This window comes from Bombus impatiens, unplaced genomic scaffold, assembly GCF_000188095.3.
Source record: "Bombus impatiens unplaced genomic scaffold, BIMP_2.2 scf_0107, whole genome shotgun sequence".
Lineage (NCBI taxonomy): Eukaryota > Metazoa > Arthropoda > Insecta > Hymenoptera > Apidae > Bombus > Bombus impatiens.
Genome location: NT_176526.1, coordinates 852,117 through 870,127, shown reverse-complemented (window position 1 = coordinate 870,127; position 18,011 = coordinate 852,117). Strand labels below are relative to the sequence as shown.

The 18,011-nt window shown below is 43.2% G+C and overlaps 1 protein-coding gene across 1 annotated transcript in view; it reads right to left on the bottom strand.

The window, feature by feature from the left end:
- Nucleotides 1-18,011, bottom strand: part of LOC100748514 (alpha-mannosidase 2) — a gene marked incomplete at its 5' end in the record, with an annotated part of 73,245 nt that overhangs the window by 20,456 nt on the left and 34,778 nt on the right. The window contains 2 exons of the mRNA XM_003486336.4: nt 612-784; nt 7,146-7,238. Coding sequence (XP_003486384.1) covers nt 612-784; nt 7,146-7,238 — 266 coding nt within the window. The remainder of the gene's footprint in view (nt 1-611; nt 785-7,145; nt 7,239-18,011) is intronic.

Below are 18,011 nucleotides of genomic sequence, written 5' to 3'. Positions count from 1 at the left end.
AAAAAAAAAAAAAAAAAAAAAAAAAAAAGGAGAAGCACAGGAAGATTCTAGCGGATATTCCATCCATCGTAAGGGGATGCTTTAACTGCTCTTTCAAGCTAGGCCATCTCAGCCGCCATCGACCGCCCCTAATGGCGCCCTTTACGACTGTCGTCTTCGCGAGCCACGTACAACGCCAACTCCTAACGTGGGCATAAAAAGCGATGTTACCGATGAGCATTGTGGCCGGGGCAATCGAACGACTAGAGACAAGAACGATACTGCAGAAAATAAGCCCGTTTCCATTGCATCTACTGACGACAATTTTGGTGCGTTTATACTGTTTCTGATGGATGGCGTGTAGATTGTTATTGTGGAATATTTTTGTATACGCGTTTGTACTCGTATTATGGTAAATAAAATATGGTAAATCCTGCTGAGTGAGACACATGGCGAGAATTGCCGAAGATGTTGTTGAAAAATGACGACTGTCGTCGATCAGAGGAAAAGCTACCCTTCGTCTACAGCATCTCACTATACTCTCTTTTACCGCGTATGTGATTTTTACCATTTGTATTCATGTATTCTACTCTGTTCCAATCCCCTCTATCACGTGTTCCCATGTTACTCACCTTTCCCACCAAAGTGACAAAAAGGACACTTCGCTCCAGATGAAAGTCATGTTGGGCCACTGCTGAAGCTTCGACACCATGTTGTTCAAGATACTCCTGGTGGAGCTGTGGAAGTACTGCTCGAACGTTTTCAACCATCCTGGATCTGTATGACTGTGGGGCACCAGGATCACCTGAAACGACAAAAAATACGCTCTTACTATCTGTCCGCAAATCTTCGTAGGTCAAAAAGAAGTTCCCACAGCATTTCTAACTTTCATTTGAACGCGAAACGTCAGAAGGTCTGCAATTTCATGGAGTTTGAATTCGTTTATCGGCTAACGCAGCTGAATCCTGGCTAACAGATCGTATTTACAAGCGGAGACCGAAACGATCAGTTTTTAGGTTATGTAACTGTAACAAGAGTTACGATATTAGCTTCTCCATTGTCGCAATTAAATGTATCGCTATATTTGCTGAAAATATTATATATTAAATATGCATATATACATATTCCGATCAAAATGAGTCGGACCGTTCTGATCCATGGCAGGACTTAACGAATTCCTAACTGAAATAACCAGATAGTGGTTCTCAACCAGTCGTGATCGACGAGTTCGAAGCAGAAATTCGTTAATTAGGCCGTTCCAGGCTCGCCACGATAACGACATTATTTCGTAATTGATACACCGCTGGGTCGAGCCTGTAATGTAGCCGCACGCCAGCCAGCATCGCTCGTAAAACAATTTGCAGGACTCATTACGATTTACCATTGGCTCATTCAGCTGTAAGCCTGGCTGGCTTGATTGTTGTTCATTGTCTACCACGTGGAACGGGGAAATTTCGAGAAAAATTGCCTTTCCTCCGGTCTACGTACACAGATAATTCAATCTCCCTAGGGGAAGCTACATTCTAGGGGATTGCACGAGCGACACCTAGGTTAACCTAACTTTTTCGTAACTAATACGACGATTAACGCGGCGACTTTGTTGGTTGCAGCGTGGAGCATGCAGATTTCAGTGGAGATTCGAAATTGCATTTGAAATTCGTCGAAGTCAATTTGATTTTCGGCCGGGCCGAAAGTTCGCGTTAATGAAAATTCATACCGGTCGGCACCGACGCTTCAATTTTTCCCGTCATTCTCCTCTACCCATCGGCTTTCACAGCCTCTCTTTTATGAATATTTAACGCGCCGCTTGTTTGATCTTTCACACAGCGACCCGTTTCGCTCGGTCATGATGGGAAAAAGAAGATACTTCGCTCGGCTTCTGATTGAGAACCGCTGCCACAAAGGATTACAATAAACCGATATCCATTCGCTCATAATCAGCGTGGAAGCCGCGGCACGTTAAACTGTGCATAGGTCACTGACAAATCCCTGTTATGCGCCCCCGTTTATTACTCGACCGACCGGATCGACCCCCTCCCACCCCCTTCGTTTCAGCTGGATCGATGATTTGAATCGGATTCTATGAGATTCACCAGATCCATTCATCTTATTTTATTTTATTTTATTCGTATCGAGAAGCTATCGAACGATCCTCTACTGTCAATAAGCAAGAAATAGGTGAGAATAGTGGAACTTCTCTAAATTGATATTCCAGTAGGTTCGTGCCAACTGTCGAATTGTCGTTCCCGAAGACGAGCGTTAATTACAGATCGATCATCCAGAGCGTTTAATAAGCCGGCTACTACCGGAAACCGCCACGGGAGATATCAAGGAAGGCTTATTCGTATGCATGAGACGATCGTGGCCCGGATCACTGCGCCCCTTTAATACACCCCTGCCCCTTCACTCTTCATTGATCTCCTCTTCTCAGCTAGTACGATCCGTTCGATCGTTCAGTTTCCCGATAACTTTGCCGGCTACTTCTTCGAATCGTCGTCCTCTAAATAGAATGGACAGTTTTAAATACGAAAGCTGTCAGCGGTTGACCTTCTCTCTACAGACAATTGCATGCACTTTGATTTATTTTTTTCAATCAGTACTCCAACGCTAACACGTTTTTCGTGCTTTACACCGGTTCCACGGCACCTAATTTTTGCGTTCTTAGCGTCTCACCTTTCTTCCTTCTTTTTTTTTCTTCCTGTTACACTGCTATCCTGTATGCATAAGAAAGCACTGCTATTATGTGAATAAATAACGTTAATAAGCGAGCTGGCTGACGGTAGTTCTCGCCGCCGGAAAGGAAAAGAAGCAACGCGGAGAGAGTTAAAGGGTGGAAGAGGGTAAGTAGAGGACGACAAGCGACTCGTGACCGTTCCATTACATTTCCCCAGTCGCGATAGGCAACCACACCAACATTTTACCAGAGCAGACGTACTTTTTACGAGGACGTCTCTTACGACCTAAACGTATCTCGTATCTCGAATGCTGTTTACCTTCACCTATCATGTCTCTCTCCACTGCTACGTGTTTAGCGCTTTACGTCAATCATGTCGAACGATAGAATTCCTTAGACATTGGTGTTCTCGTGGGAAATACTCTAATCGTAATTTGATCCAAATTTAGCTTAATTTTTCTTGAGGAATTGGAAGATTAATTGGACACTGTGTACATAGGTTGTTATCATAAATTAGAGAATTGCAACTTCCGGAAACATGTCCCCGGAGTCACGCACTCTGACGACTTTATATCCAGGTTTCTACGCCACTCTCAAAGGAGAAGTCGCCGCCAAAAGTGCATCACGAGCTGTGCAGGTTAATTTCCGGCCTGGCAACTTGCAAACTTGGCGCAACTTCTTCCCTAGTCTAATGCGTCCCTTCGTGAGAACCAAAAGCCAGTTCGTTTTCAAGCGATCACCGTCTCCTTCCTGTCTTCGCGATTCCGGTGTGTACTTTAATCAATCGATAGGAAAAGAAAGTTTAAGCAGAAGCTCATTAGCTGGGAAGAACGTTCTCATCCATCCGAACCTCGAGGATGCGGACAGCTGCTTAGGATAGATTCGCCTTCGATCTTATTTCATCGGAATCATATCGTCAGGAGATTCGATGAAAACAGCTTAACGGCATTCAGCTATATTACTGAGAAATACCTGGTCCAATTTATCCACTGGCATCTTCAAGAAGAATAAACAATCGTTGTCCTGGCCTCAACATCCAATCCAATCTTTCTAACCTAACCCGAATCTAATCTCTCGAGAAGCATCAGAAGACTTGGAGTTGCGACTCAGTATAAATCGACCGCAGACCAAATGATACTATCAAACCCATTCCCCATCGATCCGCAAGCTTCCTAACCGAATAACAATCGACTGAATGTTTCAGAAGTACTCGGTCCAATCTGGCCACTGTTTCCCTTGTGGAGAATTATGGATGCTGGTAGCAGAGGGCCCAACAGCTCAGAAGAAAAACAGGATTAATAATTGTTGGATCGAAAGTACGGAGTTGGAATGACGGAACAAATATTTGGACGGAAGTGGTTCCCGGACGAAAGCGATTTCATCGAGTCCCAGGAGGCACGTACTTGCCGGGGGACTTCGGACGCGGCTTCCCCTCGGCCCTTTCATCGTGCCGGAGTTCGACAAGTTCGACAATACTGGCTCATCAGGCCATTGTCGGCCAGGTACAATGGTGGGCGGTGGCCTTTTCGAAAACGCGCACAACAATGCCGATCTAGTCGTGGAATGCATCCGACGCACCTTCCACTTCCCATTCTGCTTATCCTTCCTTCCGTTCTTCGTCTCTGCTCCGCGATTTCCACGCTTGTTTGCCGATTCCATCGTTCGAATTACTGCACCGCCATTTTAATACCCACCAGTGGCCATTTTGTCGTCATTTCAACTGCTTCTCGTTCAGCTGAATACACCGACTTAATATGGAAATTCTTCTCCGCTGTTTCAGCGTTCTTTTTTTTTAATCGATGTCCGAATCAGGAATTTTAGATAGAACAGGTTTTATATCGTAGGATTTTTCAGGAAGAAATTCTCGTGTTCAGATTTTTTTTTCGGCGCAATTTTTTTGAAACTGAAAAGTTGCCTCGCATAGCACGATATAAGAATACGTGTACGGATATGGTAAGATATGTTCGGTACTCGATGTCGTCCATTCACGGTACCGTAGCGTCATAAACACGCCAATATTCTGCAATCTTGCCTAACAAGGTTATAGTGCTTTTCTTCCGGGCATAGATAACCCACAAGGTAAAACTGAGAGGATAATATCGTGGAGAAAAATTCACCGCATAGACGACGAACACCACCGATCGACGTCTTCCATCTGTCGACCTCTTTGATTTGCGATTCCGTACCAGGAGATCGCGGAACTGTGAGCCTGATTGAATTTTCTCCAACCAAATCCAGTTTCGTGCTAGTTGAAACGTTTTTTCTTTTTCTTCTTTTTTTTTTTTATTCAGAGGCTACCACTCGATTCCATTCCCTTTTCTCCTATTCGACGTACCGAGAAACTAAACGTCTACAGGTAGTTTCAAAAATCGTGTCCCTGTGACTGCACGACTTGGCTATGACTCTCTATGACTGCACGACTTACTATTACATTCTGTAACTTCATTTGTGAACAAATGATACGTTAGCGTAGAATTTTTATCGAAAATCCGAAACGAAAGCTCCAGATTGTAAATTCGGAAGCGCACGAGAGCGCCTAACTTGAATATTCCATAGAAACGATGGATCTTGTTTGCCGCGATGAAAAAATCGCCGGATTTTTGCTCTTTTTCAGCGAACATTGAAATTCATCATGGCACGGGGATATGTTTCATCCTAACGAGCAGACGTGACGGCGTATCGGCGGTGCATCGAACCGATCGAGCAGCAACTTCGTACGGGGAGATTCACCTTTCACTTCCGGTCGCGCCTGGCAACGGCAGCCTGGCATTCACGTTCGCGAGCTAATTAAGCCGATGCATCCGAGGCATTTCGCAGATTCGTTAACGAAGTTGCTCGCCGCGCGGATCCGCCTTGAGGCTCCGTTGCTGAGCACGTACGATCCCTGTGCTGAGCTTGGCCCAGGCCTGCGTTGTAAACGCACCTTTCCATCCGCCGCGTTGCTTTCCTACCGCTTCATTACACAGATCAGATTATCGTCGCATCGTGTTCATTCTTCTCCGCTGCGTTCAACCCTTCCAACCCTCTAATCTGTGTTTCGCCTCTGGCTGATCGGATACGCATTCTGTGATTTCGCCATAGCAAACTGACTCTTCTTCAAGATCCACGATCGTCCGAATTTACGCGAAACGAGTTACTCGTGTCGGAGTACAGGAGCTGAAAACGACGTCATAAATTTTCTTTCTTACTTTTCTTTCGTTACGATCATACGACTTTCCGCGAATTGACGATCGTTGACATTTAGGTGAATAAATTTTGCGCGGTTATTCCACGTTAGAAAAACAGCAATCGAACAGAGAAGAAAGCTTCTTGCAGATTACAAGCGTCCGGCCAAATCCGCTTCGTGCATTCACCGCGGTATTCAACAAGCTTGACGATCCACAGTTTTCAGCGAACATCGCGAAAGGCGCAACTTATCGACCGAGCCGGGGATTCATTATCGAGCACTCGAGCCGCTCCGGTGAAAAAACCAGGGAGTTTTATCCGGTCGAATAAATAAACGAGCTATGAGGCTAAATATTGAAAATTCTCGGACGAGCAAGCGCCTGGAGTTTTCTCTCCCGACCACGTGAGTTTTAATGAAACATTCCCATTAGCGTCAAGGGCCAAGGGAACCGCTGGTCAAGGGAATCGCTGCACAAAGGTTTGCTGGAAAACCGCGACATGGGCAGAGCTGCACACACCTAAAGCACATCCACGTTTCTCCTATATATTACACTGGTACAATTGCAGGATTTTTAACGGTAGAAAAATTCGCGTGATCTTTCGGAAGGCTGTTTTTTTTCACGCTTTTTGACAGTCACGAAAAGTGTCTTCCATCTGGGATCCCTGAACGAGGGTTGACACATTTATAAAATCGTAGAGGCAGTCATTTCGACTGCTGTGGTATTTCCAGCGTTAGCATCCAGCGATCCAGCGTTCGATCCTGAATTTTCCTGATAACTGATATCGTCGTATCGAATGATACGCGGTAAAAATTTGAAGAACGCGTGGCAAGTTGTAGAAAACGAGGAAACCGGTTAATTGGGGTTCGATAAACGGATTACAGGACTCCTGTACACTTTGACAAGTACCGGTCATTTTCACTGCTATTGGCACAAGTAGCCTTAACACAAAATTATTTTTAGTTTGAATACATAAAAAACAAAATAAAATTCGTTATATTATTCTTTTAGTTATCGTTGCAAAAGTCGTTATATCATCGCGGAAGAGGATACAACATGAAATAGAAATTTTAAAATAAAATTGTAAAACCAGTCAATTTGACCAGTGTGGTAGTTGCAGTGTTAAACGCTGCTTTTTCACGCTTCCTGGTGTTCTTTTCTCCCTTTTCCTTTCCTCCGTCGCTCATTAAGAATTCGTGTTTCCATGCTCGTTGATATTCTCAGTCGCAGAAAATGCAGAATCTCCGCGCGTAAAATAGAATCGGGCGGTGACGATAGCGCGCGCGCAAACGGTTGACAAGCGATAACGTTAACGATGGCATAATTACCTTCAACGGCGGCCTCGTCGGATCTTTCCTGAGCACCACGTAACGAGTCTCGAAGCTGTCGTCCCAGTATTCCCGGCTGCGCATCCACGACGGCTGTAACAGAAACACAGAGACAAATCAGTTACGTACATGGAACTAACGTGTTGTTCGATAAGCAGACGAGGAACCGCGATAATATGCAAATTTGCCAACCACCTCGTCGAACCGCCAATGAAAATCGGCCGGACGCTCGATTTTTATGCTGCTGTCACGCGTTACCTGGCGCTTTTTAATTAATAATTAATCATCGGCTGGCCGATAAGCAGGCACGAGGGAGTAACATTCGGCTGAACGACTTTCCACCACGATACTACCGACTAGCATCGATTTCAACGAGTCATGGAATTTACGACAAACGATAAGAAAGTGCGAGCTCCGGTTATTAACGACTCTGAACCACGTGGTTAATGACAGAACGGTTACTGCCACTCGTCTACTAATTCACTGCTTGCTGCAATGGGTTCCTTAACAATCACACACACACACACATATACACATAACACATATATAGCGGTACTCGACACAAACCTTCCAATGGTTTCTGTCCCGTGGCTCGCTACACAAAGATTCTATGCCTCGGACAAGATGATTGTCAGATGTCGAAATATTTTCATAGCACATTTGAACTAGCCTAAGTCTAGCTAAAGTCCTTCAAACGAACGAACATCTTTCAGTCTTACCATTCCTTAAGGGGGTATTCCAGTTTTCTTTTTCAAACGGCCGCCATTTCACGAAAAAATCTTTTTTTGACTTTTCTAAGGTTCGTGCTATAGCGGCATCTATGTTAATTAAGAATCCGTTCGGCTTTTTTGTTTCAGATGACCGGAGAGGTTGAACCTCCCGTTCTTTTTTGGACCTCCCACTTTGCCAGCTCATAACTTTGTGAGTTTCTTCGGTTAATTTTTTATGTAATCTTAAAATATCAACAAACAAATGATAAGAAAACGGATAGTAACAATATCTTTTGTTTCGTTTGTACAGAGCTTCAAAAACCGCCCGAAATTCGTGCCTCCAGACTGGAATACCCCCTTAACGAATCCGATGGTCTGGTACAGTTCTCCTTCGCAGCATCATCGCGACAGAAAGAGAGTACCTCAACGTATCTTGAACAGTCAGCATCTTAACTTCTACCGCGCTCTCTGCTCAATCGCAACCTTAACTTATCGTCTATCGGTCGAGTTGTAACCACCAAGTGCGAATCGTCAATTGTGATCGCGAGCTCTATGTAAAGTGTCGAAAGCGAGAAGTATTAATAAATATACTGTTCAAACGTCTCCGAGTGTTTCTTTAACACCTACCACGTCCTATACACCTCACATACACGCACACACTGAAAGGTATACTATTACGGTGTAGGGAAGCTAACAAGTTGTAAGTCATCCGTTGTAATCGCGAGTAACGCTGGAAAAAACTAATTTTCGAACTCTGACAGACTTTCCTGACGAAATTTGTGCAGTTTCTGATTTTTAGAAAAAGAACGATATCGAATGGAAAGATGGAAATTTGATAGAAGCGATGTTGCGGTTGAACAGGGCAGAAGATCCGGACGTATAAAGGCGAATATTTGTCGAGAATCGATGATCATTTTGGTTCACGCGGTTGTTGGCTGTGTGCTGTTCGCGCGTTAAATTAAACGACGGCTTTATCGTCGTAATTGCCTCGACGTGATACCTTGGTCGATAACGAAAACGCGACCAGGTACGAGCGAAGAAGGCTTCACGCCTACAGCGCCTTTGAAATTCTCTCTCACTGTCGTGTTTCGGGCAACGTTAACGCCTCGCTTTCAGTGATCACTCGTTGAAAAGTCAGATCGAGTGAAATTGAGAATCACGTTTCTCAAAATTGATCAAAGTACTGAGACGCTTCCCGAAAAGATGAACGCGAAGCTTCTACGCGTCGAATTTTCGTTCATCGAACCTGTTTTCTTCGAAAATTTTGACGAACCTTCGAAGATGTTGACCTGGTTCCTCTGAGGTTCGAGTTACCGAGGCTCCGCTGTAATTGATCTAGGAAACACAGGTTAAAGACTGACTTAAGCGTGAAGCTTCTGAGCAGGCGTTGAGTGGATAAAAGCTGGTGAGAAACCGAAGCCCAACGGCTTCGGAAAATATTGGCCAAGTGGCCATTGGCTGGAAGTTGACTTATCCGACTACTCGAGGGCTTCGGCCAGGTGTCGAGCGGATAAAAGCCTTGGAAGGCAAGCGTGGCTGATTACTGCGAAAAACCGTCGGCCAAGTGCTCATTGACTACTAAACTGATTTAGAGGAAGAAGAAGCCCGATGCTACTTGCTACCGTTCGAATAAATTGGCCAAGTGGTTATCGAGGCTCGAGCACCTCAAACTGTTCTAAAAAATCTTAGCCGAGTGGTTATTGATCTGCCAAAGTCTGGTCGTCGATTAATTGCCACAGGACCCTTCAGACAATTACTCATTAAGGTGTTACCACAATATATACTCCGTTTCCAACCTAATTTGCAATAAAAAATATTTTAAGAATCCTGCATTTTAAATATCGAGCTCCTCAAACTTCTGGAAAATCTTAGCCGAGTGTCTATTGATCTCTCAAAGTCTGATCGTCGATTAATTGCCACAGGACCCTTCAGACGATTACTCATTAGGATATTACCAAAATATCCCCATTTCCAACCTAATTTGCAATAAAAAGTATTTAAAAAGTTCTACATTTTAAATTCATCGAACCCTTGTGGTCTAATTTTTCTCTAGCGGAAAGCTACTCGAATACTGCGAATGACCGAGTATTCCATCCTGAAAATCCCATTGAAGATTGTTTATACGTTTTTTAATAAATTAAACCAGATAGATGATCTGGATTCGCCGTTATTACACCAGAGCTCTAAAAGCTCGGATTCTAGACGTGAAAAAGAACTGATTCCCTTCCGGTCGATCTGGAATCCTCGAGAACAGTCGAAAGCAATTCGATCACCATTAGTTGGAGGAGGCACAAGGACGCTTTGGTATCCTTCGGCAAAGAGGGATGATCGTGGAACGGTAAATGGGTTGACGAAAGGGAAAGGATCGGTCCTAGTCCAGCGAGATCGCATGTTCGCTGAGACGATGTGTGGGGTTCGAATAGAAGAGCAACTGGAATAAAAACAATTAGGGGGAGGAAAAAGAAGCAGGACGAGTGGCGAGATGGAAGTGGCGCACACGAACTTTCCCAACGATTTATGGTCTTTGAAGCCACTCAGAGAATACGATTCAGGTTTTCGTATTAGGACACTTTGCTACCGATATTTTTGCCTCTTCTTGTCTTCGTATTACGGGACAATGATATTATCGTATTAGACCACGAACGAACAAGTTTCCAAGATAAAATCTACTTGCATGTAAAAACCTGTGAACTGTTGGAACATTTCTGAGAAATCGCAGTAGCGAGATTCGAGTATACGGCGAGCTGAGATTGCTGCTGACAAAAGTACGTTTCAGATGATAAATATTTTATAATTAGAGGAGCCGCGGCGTACTTGGAATACCAAATACCAATACCAAAGCATATAGTTTGTTTGAGAGGAAGAAGAAATTGCAGCAGAGAACGAGAGGAAGGAATAAAACTGCGTAATATCATAGGCAGACTAATAAACTTTTATACTTTAGAATCTCAGCAGTGGCGGAAAGCGCAAGGTATCTGTAACTTTGGTGTAATTAAAAAATGGAAATAAAGCAAGGATTGCGTTACAGAGCAGCGATATTCCGATTTATCTTCGCTGTATGAAATTAAAAAGCGAGTAGATGGTAAAACGATTTTCTCTTGTGATTCGATGGGACAAAAGTCGCAGCACGAGCACAGTCTATGATTCTTAAAATTAACTCGCAGCAGTCGCAGCAGCTTCCGCGTCATAATCGACGCGTTCGCAATGTACCCAACATCTGGCACGGATGAAACACTGCACCTCTTTTGCCTTCGGCGTAATTCACATTCAGAACAGCACCCATCTCTCAGCAGGTTTTTCCTTGATATTCCGAATTAGCAAGGTGGCGTTAAAACCTAAAGCACCGTGCCGCAATTCGTATTCACCGAGTGTTCGCAAATTGGCACGAAACCATAGAATGAACGCGCAAACGAGTAGATCAAGCAGTTTACTGCGAAGCTTGAACACATTTTAGCCGCGATCGAATATTTGCTGAGACACTTTTGCGAATTGACGTTTCTTGCTCACTGGGAAATATCGAAATTGCGATGCGTTATATGAAGAACGTGAAAGAACAGAACAAAGACGTATCATAAGAAACCGGCAACGACGACGAAAACGATCCAATGCTCGACCAAAACGGACCTAATTCTTGAATCAGTACACGATAATTCCTGTGTTTTGTTCCTTGGCACGTCGCGATACGTTTGGCGCGTTAAAGCAACTGGCGTTGTAAGAACTCGCAATCTTAGACGGCAGTCCACTGTAATAATAGTTAACGTTCTTAACCTGCATGGTCGCAAAAGAATCCACGAGGAAAGAAATCTGTGTTACTCGACCAAGGCCATCGCTCGTAAGTGTGGCAAGTGTGGCTGCGTGTCAGCAGAAGGCTGAACCCTAATGAAGTACGAGTTTTAGAGTAACGGCAGCTTGACCTTGAGCCTCGTCATGGAAGACCCTAAATCTCACTTTTGTTCGGAGTTTCGAGCGGCGAGACTCCGCCAGGGTGGCTTTCAACAATCCCTGGCTGCAGATTTCATATTTTCGACTATGTTACCGTAGGAAATTGAATTCCCAGGCAACCAATCCGACGAGAAGAGAGAGAGAGAGAGAGGGAGGGTGGGAGAAAGGGATGGTCCTCGAGGCGGAAAGGCCGGCTCGATTATCCGTTGATCATCCGAGCTTCCCTGTAACAGAGTTAATCCCGGGGACGTTAATTAAACAGCGAAAAGCTCGGCTCCCGTCCCATCTAATCCATCGAGGCGGTCTTTTAACGGCGGATTATTCGCCGGCAGGCTCTTTCTTTTCGTCCCCCCGATCGATCTTACGCCTCGCCTTCACGCGCCTTTAACGAAATTAGAGCCGAGACTAGCAGACAGCCTCCTATTTTCTGCGGCTATCTATCTTTTCGTTTATCCGTCTGCCGGGATTCTGAACTTTGGTATCGCTCGAATGGTTCATTTTTAGGGGTCTGCAGACCTTCCTTTCCACGGACGTGTCATTTAGAGGAATTCGAGCGATGAAACGGCTTCTCTCGTGGCATCTGTATTTTCCATTTGACACGACAGTGACGCAGGATATCGATAAGAAACGCAGATGTCTCGTTCGTTACATTTGTATAGGTTAGGTTTGTATCGGTCAGATTGGTTCGCGTTAGATTTGACGTTAGGTTGGACTCGCGACGGAAATAACAGAAATACAGCTATCCTCTCGTGTAATATGGCAGACATAGGTTCCGGAAGAATGTTACGTGAAAAATGGAGACACGTGATTAACCAGTTAGGTGTTTTACGACGAGTATACTCGTCACGAAGAAGTGGCAATATTCTGTGTTACGACGAGTATACTCGTCACGAAAATATGACAATATTATGTTACGACGAGTATACTCGTCATGCGTAAAACGTAGTTACAATTTGCTGTTTAAACTGCAATTTAGTAATTGCAGTAATAAAATTGAGAAATGAAACGGTCATCTCGTCACGAGTTAATCCTACGTTATAACAGCCACAGATAATCTGTGTTTGACGAATATACTCGTCATCGGTTACGTTTTATCGAACAGCTAACTGGTTAACACGATACAATTATATCTTCTGTAATTGGAAGAAACTTTTCTCCCAGTTATTCGCCAAAGATTTTCTATGATATTCAAACGTGGGGAACAACCTGGCCGGATCAAAAATATCGATATCTTTAAGATGTAGCCACCGCTTCGCGTGTTTCAACGCTCGAACCGCAGCGTTGTCCTGTCGATAAAGCAGATCACCATCTTCAATTTCTTCCGCTAATGGTATCAATACCATTTCCACCTACACGTGCATTTTTCAATCTTCTCATCAAAATACCACCGTACACGAACTCGTCATTGGAACAGACCAATTATTAGATTTCACGAAAAATTACAGCGGTTTTACGGAAATTGTCGAGCACTGTAAGAACGCGGTGCGCCGCGAATCATAATTAAAACGCAGATCTTAATTACAACAGAAACGCTAATTATTTCTGCAAACAGTACTCGGTCTAACGAACAGCTACGAAAATTCCTACCGTCAAAATTCCCACGACCGACAATCTTTCCAAATCTGCTATGTATATCCGACTGAAACAAGTTGGTCCACTGATTGTTAGATTATTCAAGACTATGCAAACGGCAATACCAGCGCTCTGCGCTGAGCAGAGACAGTTTCTTTTAATTAAATTCCGGCTCATTCGCATGATACGTCGAAACAAGCTGGCCGGACGGTCAGCCGTGTTTTTAATTAAAGGATCGCAGTTGCATTTTTTTTAAATTGCCAAAGAGTGAGTGGGTGGAGGGGGGGCGGGAGGAATATTTCCCGCTGGTCGTTTGGCGGTCAGCCAAAGGAAAAGCGGGGGAAATTCAATTCACCGTAGCTCGTGGGACAGGAATACGCGCGATAATTATTTGCGCTCGCTCCTGCAAATATTAATTTCAAGAAACCCTTTCCTCCCTCTTGCTCCACCTCCATACGCGAATGGAAGAGGAATTTTTTCCGCCGGACGAAGGGGAGTAAAAAAAATATTCGCGCGCCATTCTCCCTGTCTCTGTTTCTCGCGTCGTTGCATTAAATTTCGCGTTGCCGGCCGGCTAGCTTGCAAATTACACTTGTATTTCATTCTTTTCTGGTTAGTTTTTAAATCGACCCTCTCGTTTCGCTCTCTCGAACCGGCTGGCCCCGATACCAATATTACCGTAATCGAAAAATACTACCGACGACATCTTCGCTGAAACTACTGGCCTCACGCGCTCGTGTTTTCTCTATTTTTTTCTTTTTTTTTTTTTGTTTCGTATCGGGATGCGCGTGTCTCAAGTCGATGAATCGGTATACGCAGTGTACGATAAATCGTTGCATCGGACGTGTCAGAATTATATCGGCGAATGAAACTTTTCGTGAAAAGCACGCGAAACTTTTCTAATTTTAATTTCCTGTGTCGCGTGAACGATAGGAATATAATTGTTGAATTTCCACTCGTTATGAATATTCTGGTGAATTTTTCGAATATTAGTTTAGAAAGTAACAGAGGGTAGTAGAAAAATTGTTGAAATTATAAATTTAGTATTCGGGGCAGGTTACGTTAACGTTGAAACGGTTGTAGGGTTTTATTCTCCGGAAAATTTGAAGCTGGTGATTTCTCGTTAGAAGATGAACCAAGTGGAAAAAGTCGGCAATTACTGGCGACGATAATATTTTAAGCGATATTACGGAAAATAATACACGACAAACAGCGGGAGGAATTGCGTTTGAAATGGAAAGCAGTCGTTCTACGATTATTCGTGAGTTAGTTGGCGCAGGGAAACCAAAGGAAATGGGAAATTTCGTGGTAGAAGTAGGTGGAAAAACGAGAAATAATTTACATCTGTTCAAAGATTCATTTGATGCTGGATTATTACACCGAAATATCGTATTTCTCGTTTATTACTTTACCATATATTTTTATTTACCTGTTCTCCATGCAGAGGATAATTACAGCGCACGTAGTATTAACAAAATTACGTTCTACAAACATTTAAGCTCTGCTTTTACACATTTCAAGATTGCAATACCTGAAAGTTTCCAAATAAACGTTGTTAAGTTTCGCAGTGGCTAACCAAATATAGTACAAGGTGAGTAGTTAGATAATTGAAATTTCCAGTTTTACTCTTCAACGAAACTTAAAGAAGACGAGAAGTAGAAGCATTTTCCTCCTAAAACCTTCAAACTCCAAAGATTGCTGGGCCCAGTATAATTGGCTCGTTGTTAAATTTGTTTAAATTTAAACGAGGAAAGTTCTACGTAATTTTGACGAAAGATCACGCACTTAAAATTCTTCGAGTTGACTGAATGATAGAAGAACGAGTGGATTAATTTGTAATAGAAAAATATATCGAAACAAGTAACGGTATAAGTTCAGGTATAGCGTGTGCTGATCCAGATCCTCGCTCTTCCAATGTTACGATACAACAGAAGAAGCTATGACAGTGAGCAGCTTCATATATTTATAACAAAGGACATTAGCAAAAAGTTAACCCTGTAGCTGTAGCTGAAGGTTACAAGAAACAGCAATGGAAATCTACTTATAGTTTCTTTCTTTCCAGACCTTGTAACCCAAAAAGTAATTTATATTCAAAGGCACGATAATATGGACCTCTGTTTATTTAGAATATTTGTTTGTTTCACTAAATTCTATTCTCTTCGTAACAGAGGTGTGCAGGTCACGGATATACAAAAGTAAAGACGTAGAGTTTTTCTTCAAGTAATTACTTCGACAAGAACGCTCGATAAAATTGTAATTTCGTTCTGCTACGCTGCATCGCACTGCGCTTGCATCTTGGAATTATTTCGATAAAGACGAACCGACAGAAATTCCTGCAAATTTCTAGATGTACAGTAGCGTCTCTTTAAATGCTCGTCTTTTTGTTTCCCGTAATTGACCGGTCATTTCCACTATTATTAGGACTCTCGCTTAACTAGTTAACTGCGTTCGACGTATATACACGTCATTTGGATTTATCTCGACACGGTTGACGTATATACTCGTCGTGTGAAATAAAAATTACCATTTACTATAAGAAGTAAAGTACTACAAGAAGTCATTTAGTGACATGTTTCCTTTACACTTTCATTGGATCTATCGTGTATTTTGTAGAAAAAAGTTTGATTATTTGATTATCCTCTTTGCCGCGTATATCGGTCATTCCCCGAATTTCTTTGCCTTTTATATCAGCTTACGCGACTTTATAGCAGCTACACCATCAAAAGCAAATCGCCTTCGAAAAAGTGGAATCCGTAAGGACTCACGTTACGAAGTGCCACTTTGTGTGGTACGTTGTCTTGAAAACCAGCACATGGAGATCAACCGAATTTCTGACATTTCTTTTATTATTTTCTGGCAATGTTCAAATTATTAATAATAAACACCATTTTCAACGACGAATCGTCAATTTTTCATCGGATAAAAATGCAATACCTGCTTCTAGTTTTCCTTTACTTTTTTCGTCAGATTTATAATAGTAGCATTTACTATGTTTCGACGCGTATACTCGTCACTTGATTTTACCTGCGCAACTCGTAAGAGATTTTTAAAACTAAATTCCAAAATTAACAAATTAAGACTAACCAGGTGGAAGCCTTTATCGCTAATGAGCCAGCGATGTCGATGCGATACAAAGGCGAAATGAAAGAAGCAGAAATATAACAAGAATTTTCCAGGTTGTTGTACAGAGATCTATCGATCTCTCTACAAATCTGTAGCCTTTCAACATTTATCCTAGAATCGCGACTCTTCCACGTTTCTCTTGACAAATTTCCAAGATTCTGGTCCTCTACGCGATCGTTCGTCGCCGAGGAGACGCGATTTTCGATCGAATCGAACAGAGACGATAACGTAACACATAATTTTTCAATGGCACTGCGTTACAGTAGATTAGGAGACTGGTGTCTCTCAACAGACTCGGATACGTCAAACGTAGGAACATCATCGTTCTACGAAGTAGAACGTGCTCATCTGTTCCAAGCAGCTGGCTCAATCGTGTAGATGATCCATCGCGCTCGGCTGCAGGGTAATCTTGGCACGAGAGTGACTGCAAATCATCGACTATTCCGCGTCAATCACGCGTCAAGAACAAAGGAATGCTTAGCGCAGTGCATGCAACCATTTGCCTCGTGCTCCTACACGTTCCCCTTGCTTTTACGTGTTTCCTTTGTGCGAACGCGCTATTACTATTAACCAAAGCACATTGGCAGCGAAATAAATCCTATAGATCGTATCAATCAATCCTGACCAAGGGGTCCTGATAAATTTCAACCCTATTTGTTCCTTTTATCGGTAGAATCATCTTTATGGCGCTCTGAATAGCTTTTTTATCCTTGGAATTTCCTCTTTTCTTTCGCTTTTTCTTTTTTTCTTTTTTAGCAGCCTTATGTTGTTTATTTATCAGCGGAATTCTTCTTTCAGGGGGATTCAACTTCTATTATCTTTGGATTTATTCTTTTATTAATGGAAGACCAAATTTGTTCTCCTTTGGTGAGCACGTGTCGCTTATTTAGCACCGAAGTTCCCTTCTATTGGGTTGGCAACTAAGTGATTGCGGATGTTGTCAATACCAGTTAATGAGAAAATCCGCAATCACTTAGTTGCCGACCCAATAGAGGAGAACCGATGTGCTAAATACGGTGTCTGTGGCGGAATTTCGATTTTCAGAATTATTGGATTGGCAACTAAGTGATTGCGGATTTTGTCGATATCAGCTAATGACAAAATCCGCGATCACTTAGTTGCCAACGCAATGATTCTAAAAATCGGAATTCCGCTACAGACACGATACAACGCAGCGCGAATTACGACTCGTTACTTCGCGTCGATTAATTACATGGAAAATTCAGGATTCGTGAGGGATTCGGCTGGAACCGGCCGGATTATGGGTAATCGGGTATCGGCAGCCGCGTAATGCTCGCTGATGGGCCCCGGTGTGAATTACTTTATCCGAAAATACGTAGGAAATTGCGGCCACGCATTATCGCGCGATGCGTCATCGCGAGCGCAACCGGCAGCGATCAGACATCGACCTGGGCAAAATGAAATTTACGACGCGGCATCGCGTATAATACGTGCGTCCCAGGCACCGAAGGCTGGTCGTTCGCGGACCTCGAAATAGAGGGACGAGAGGGATAAATCG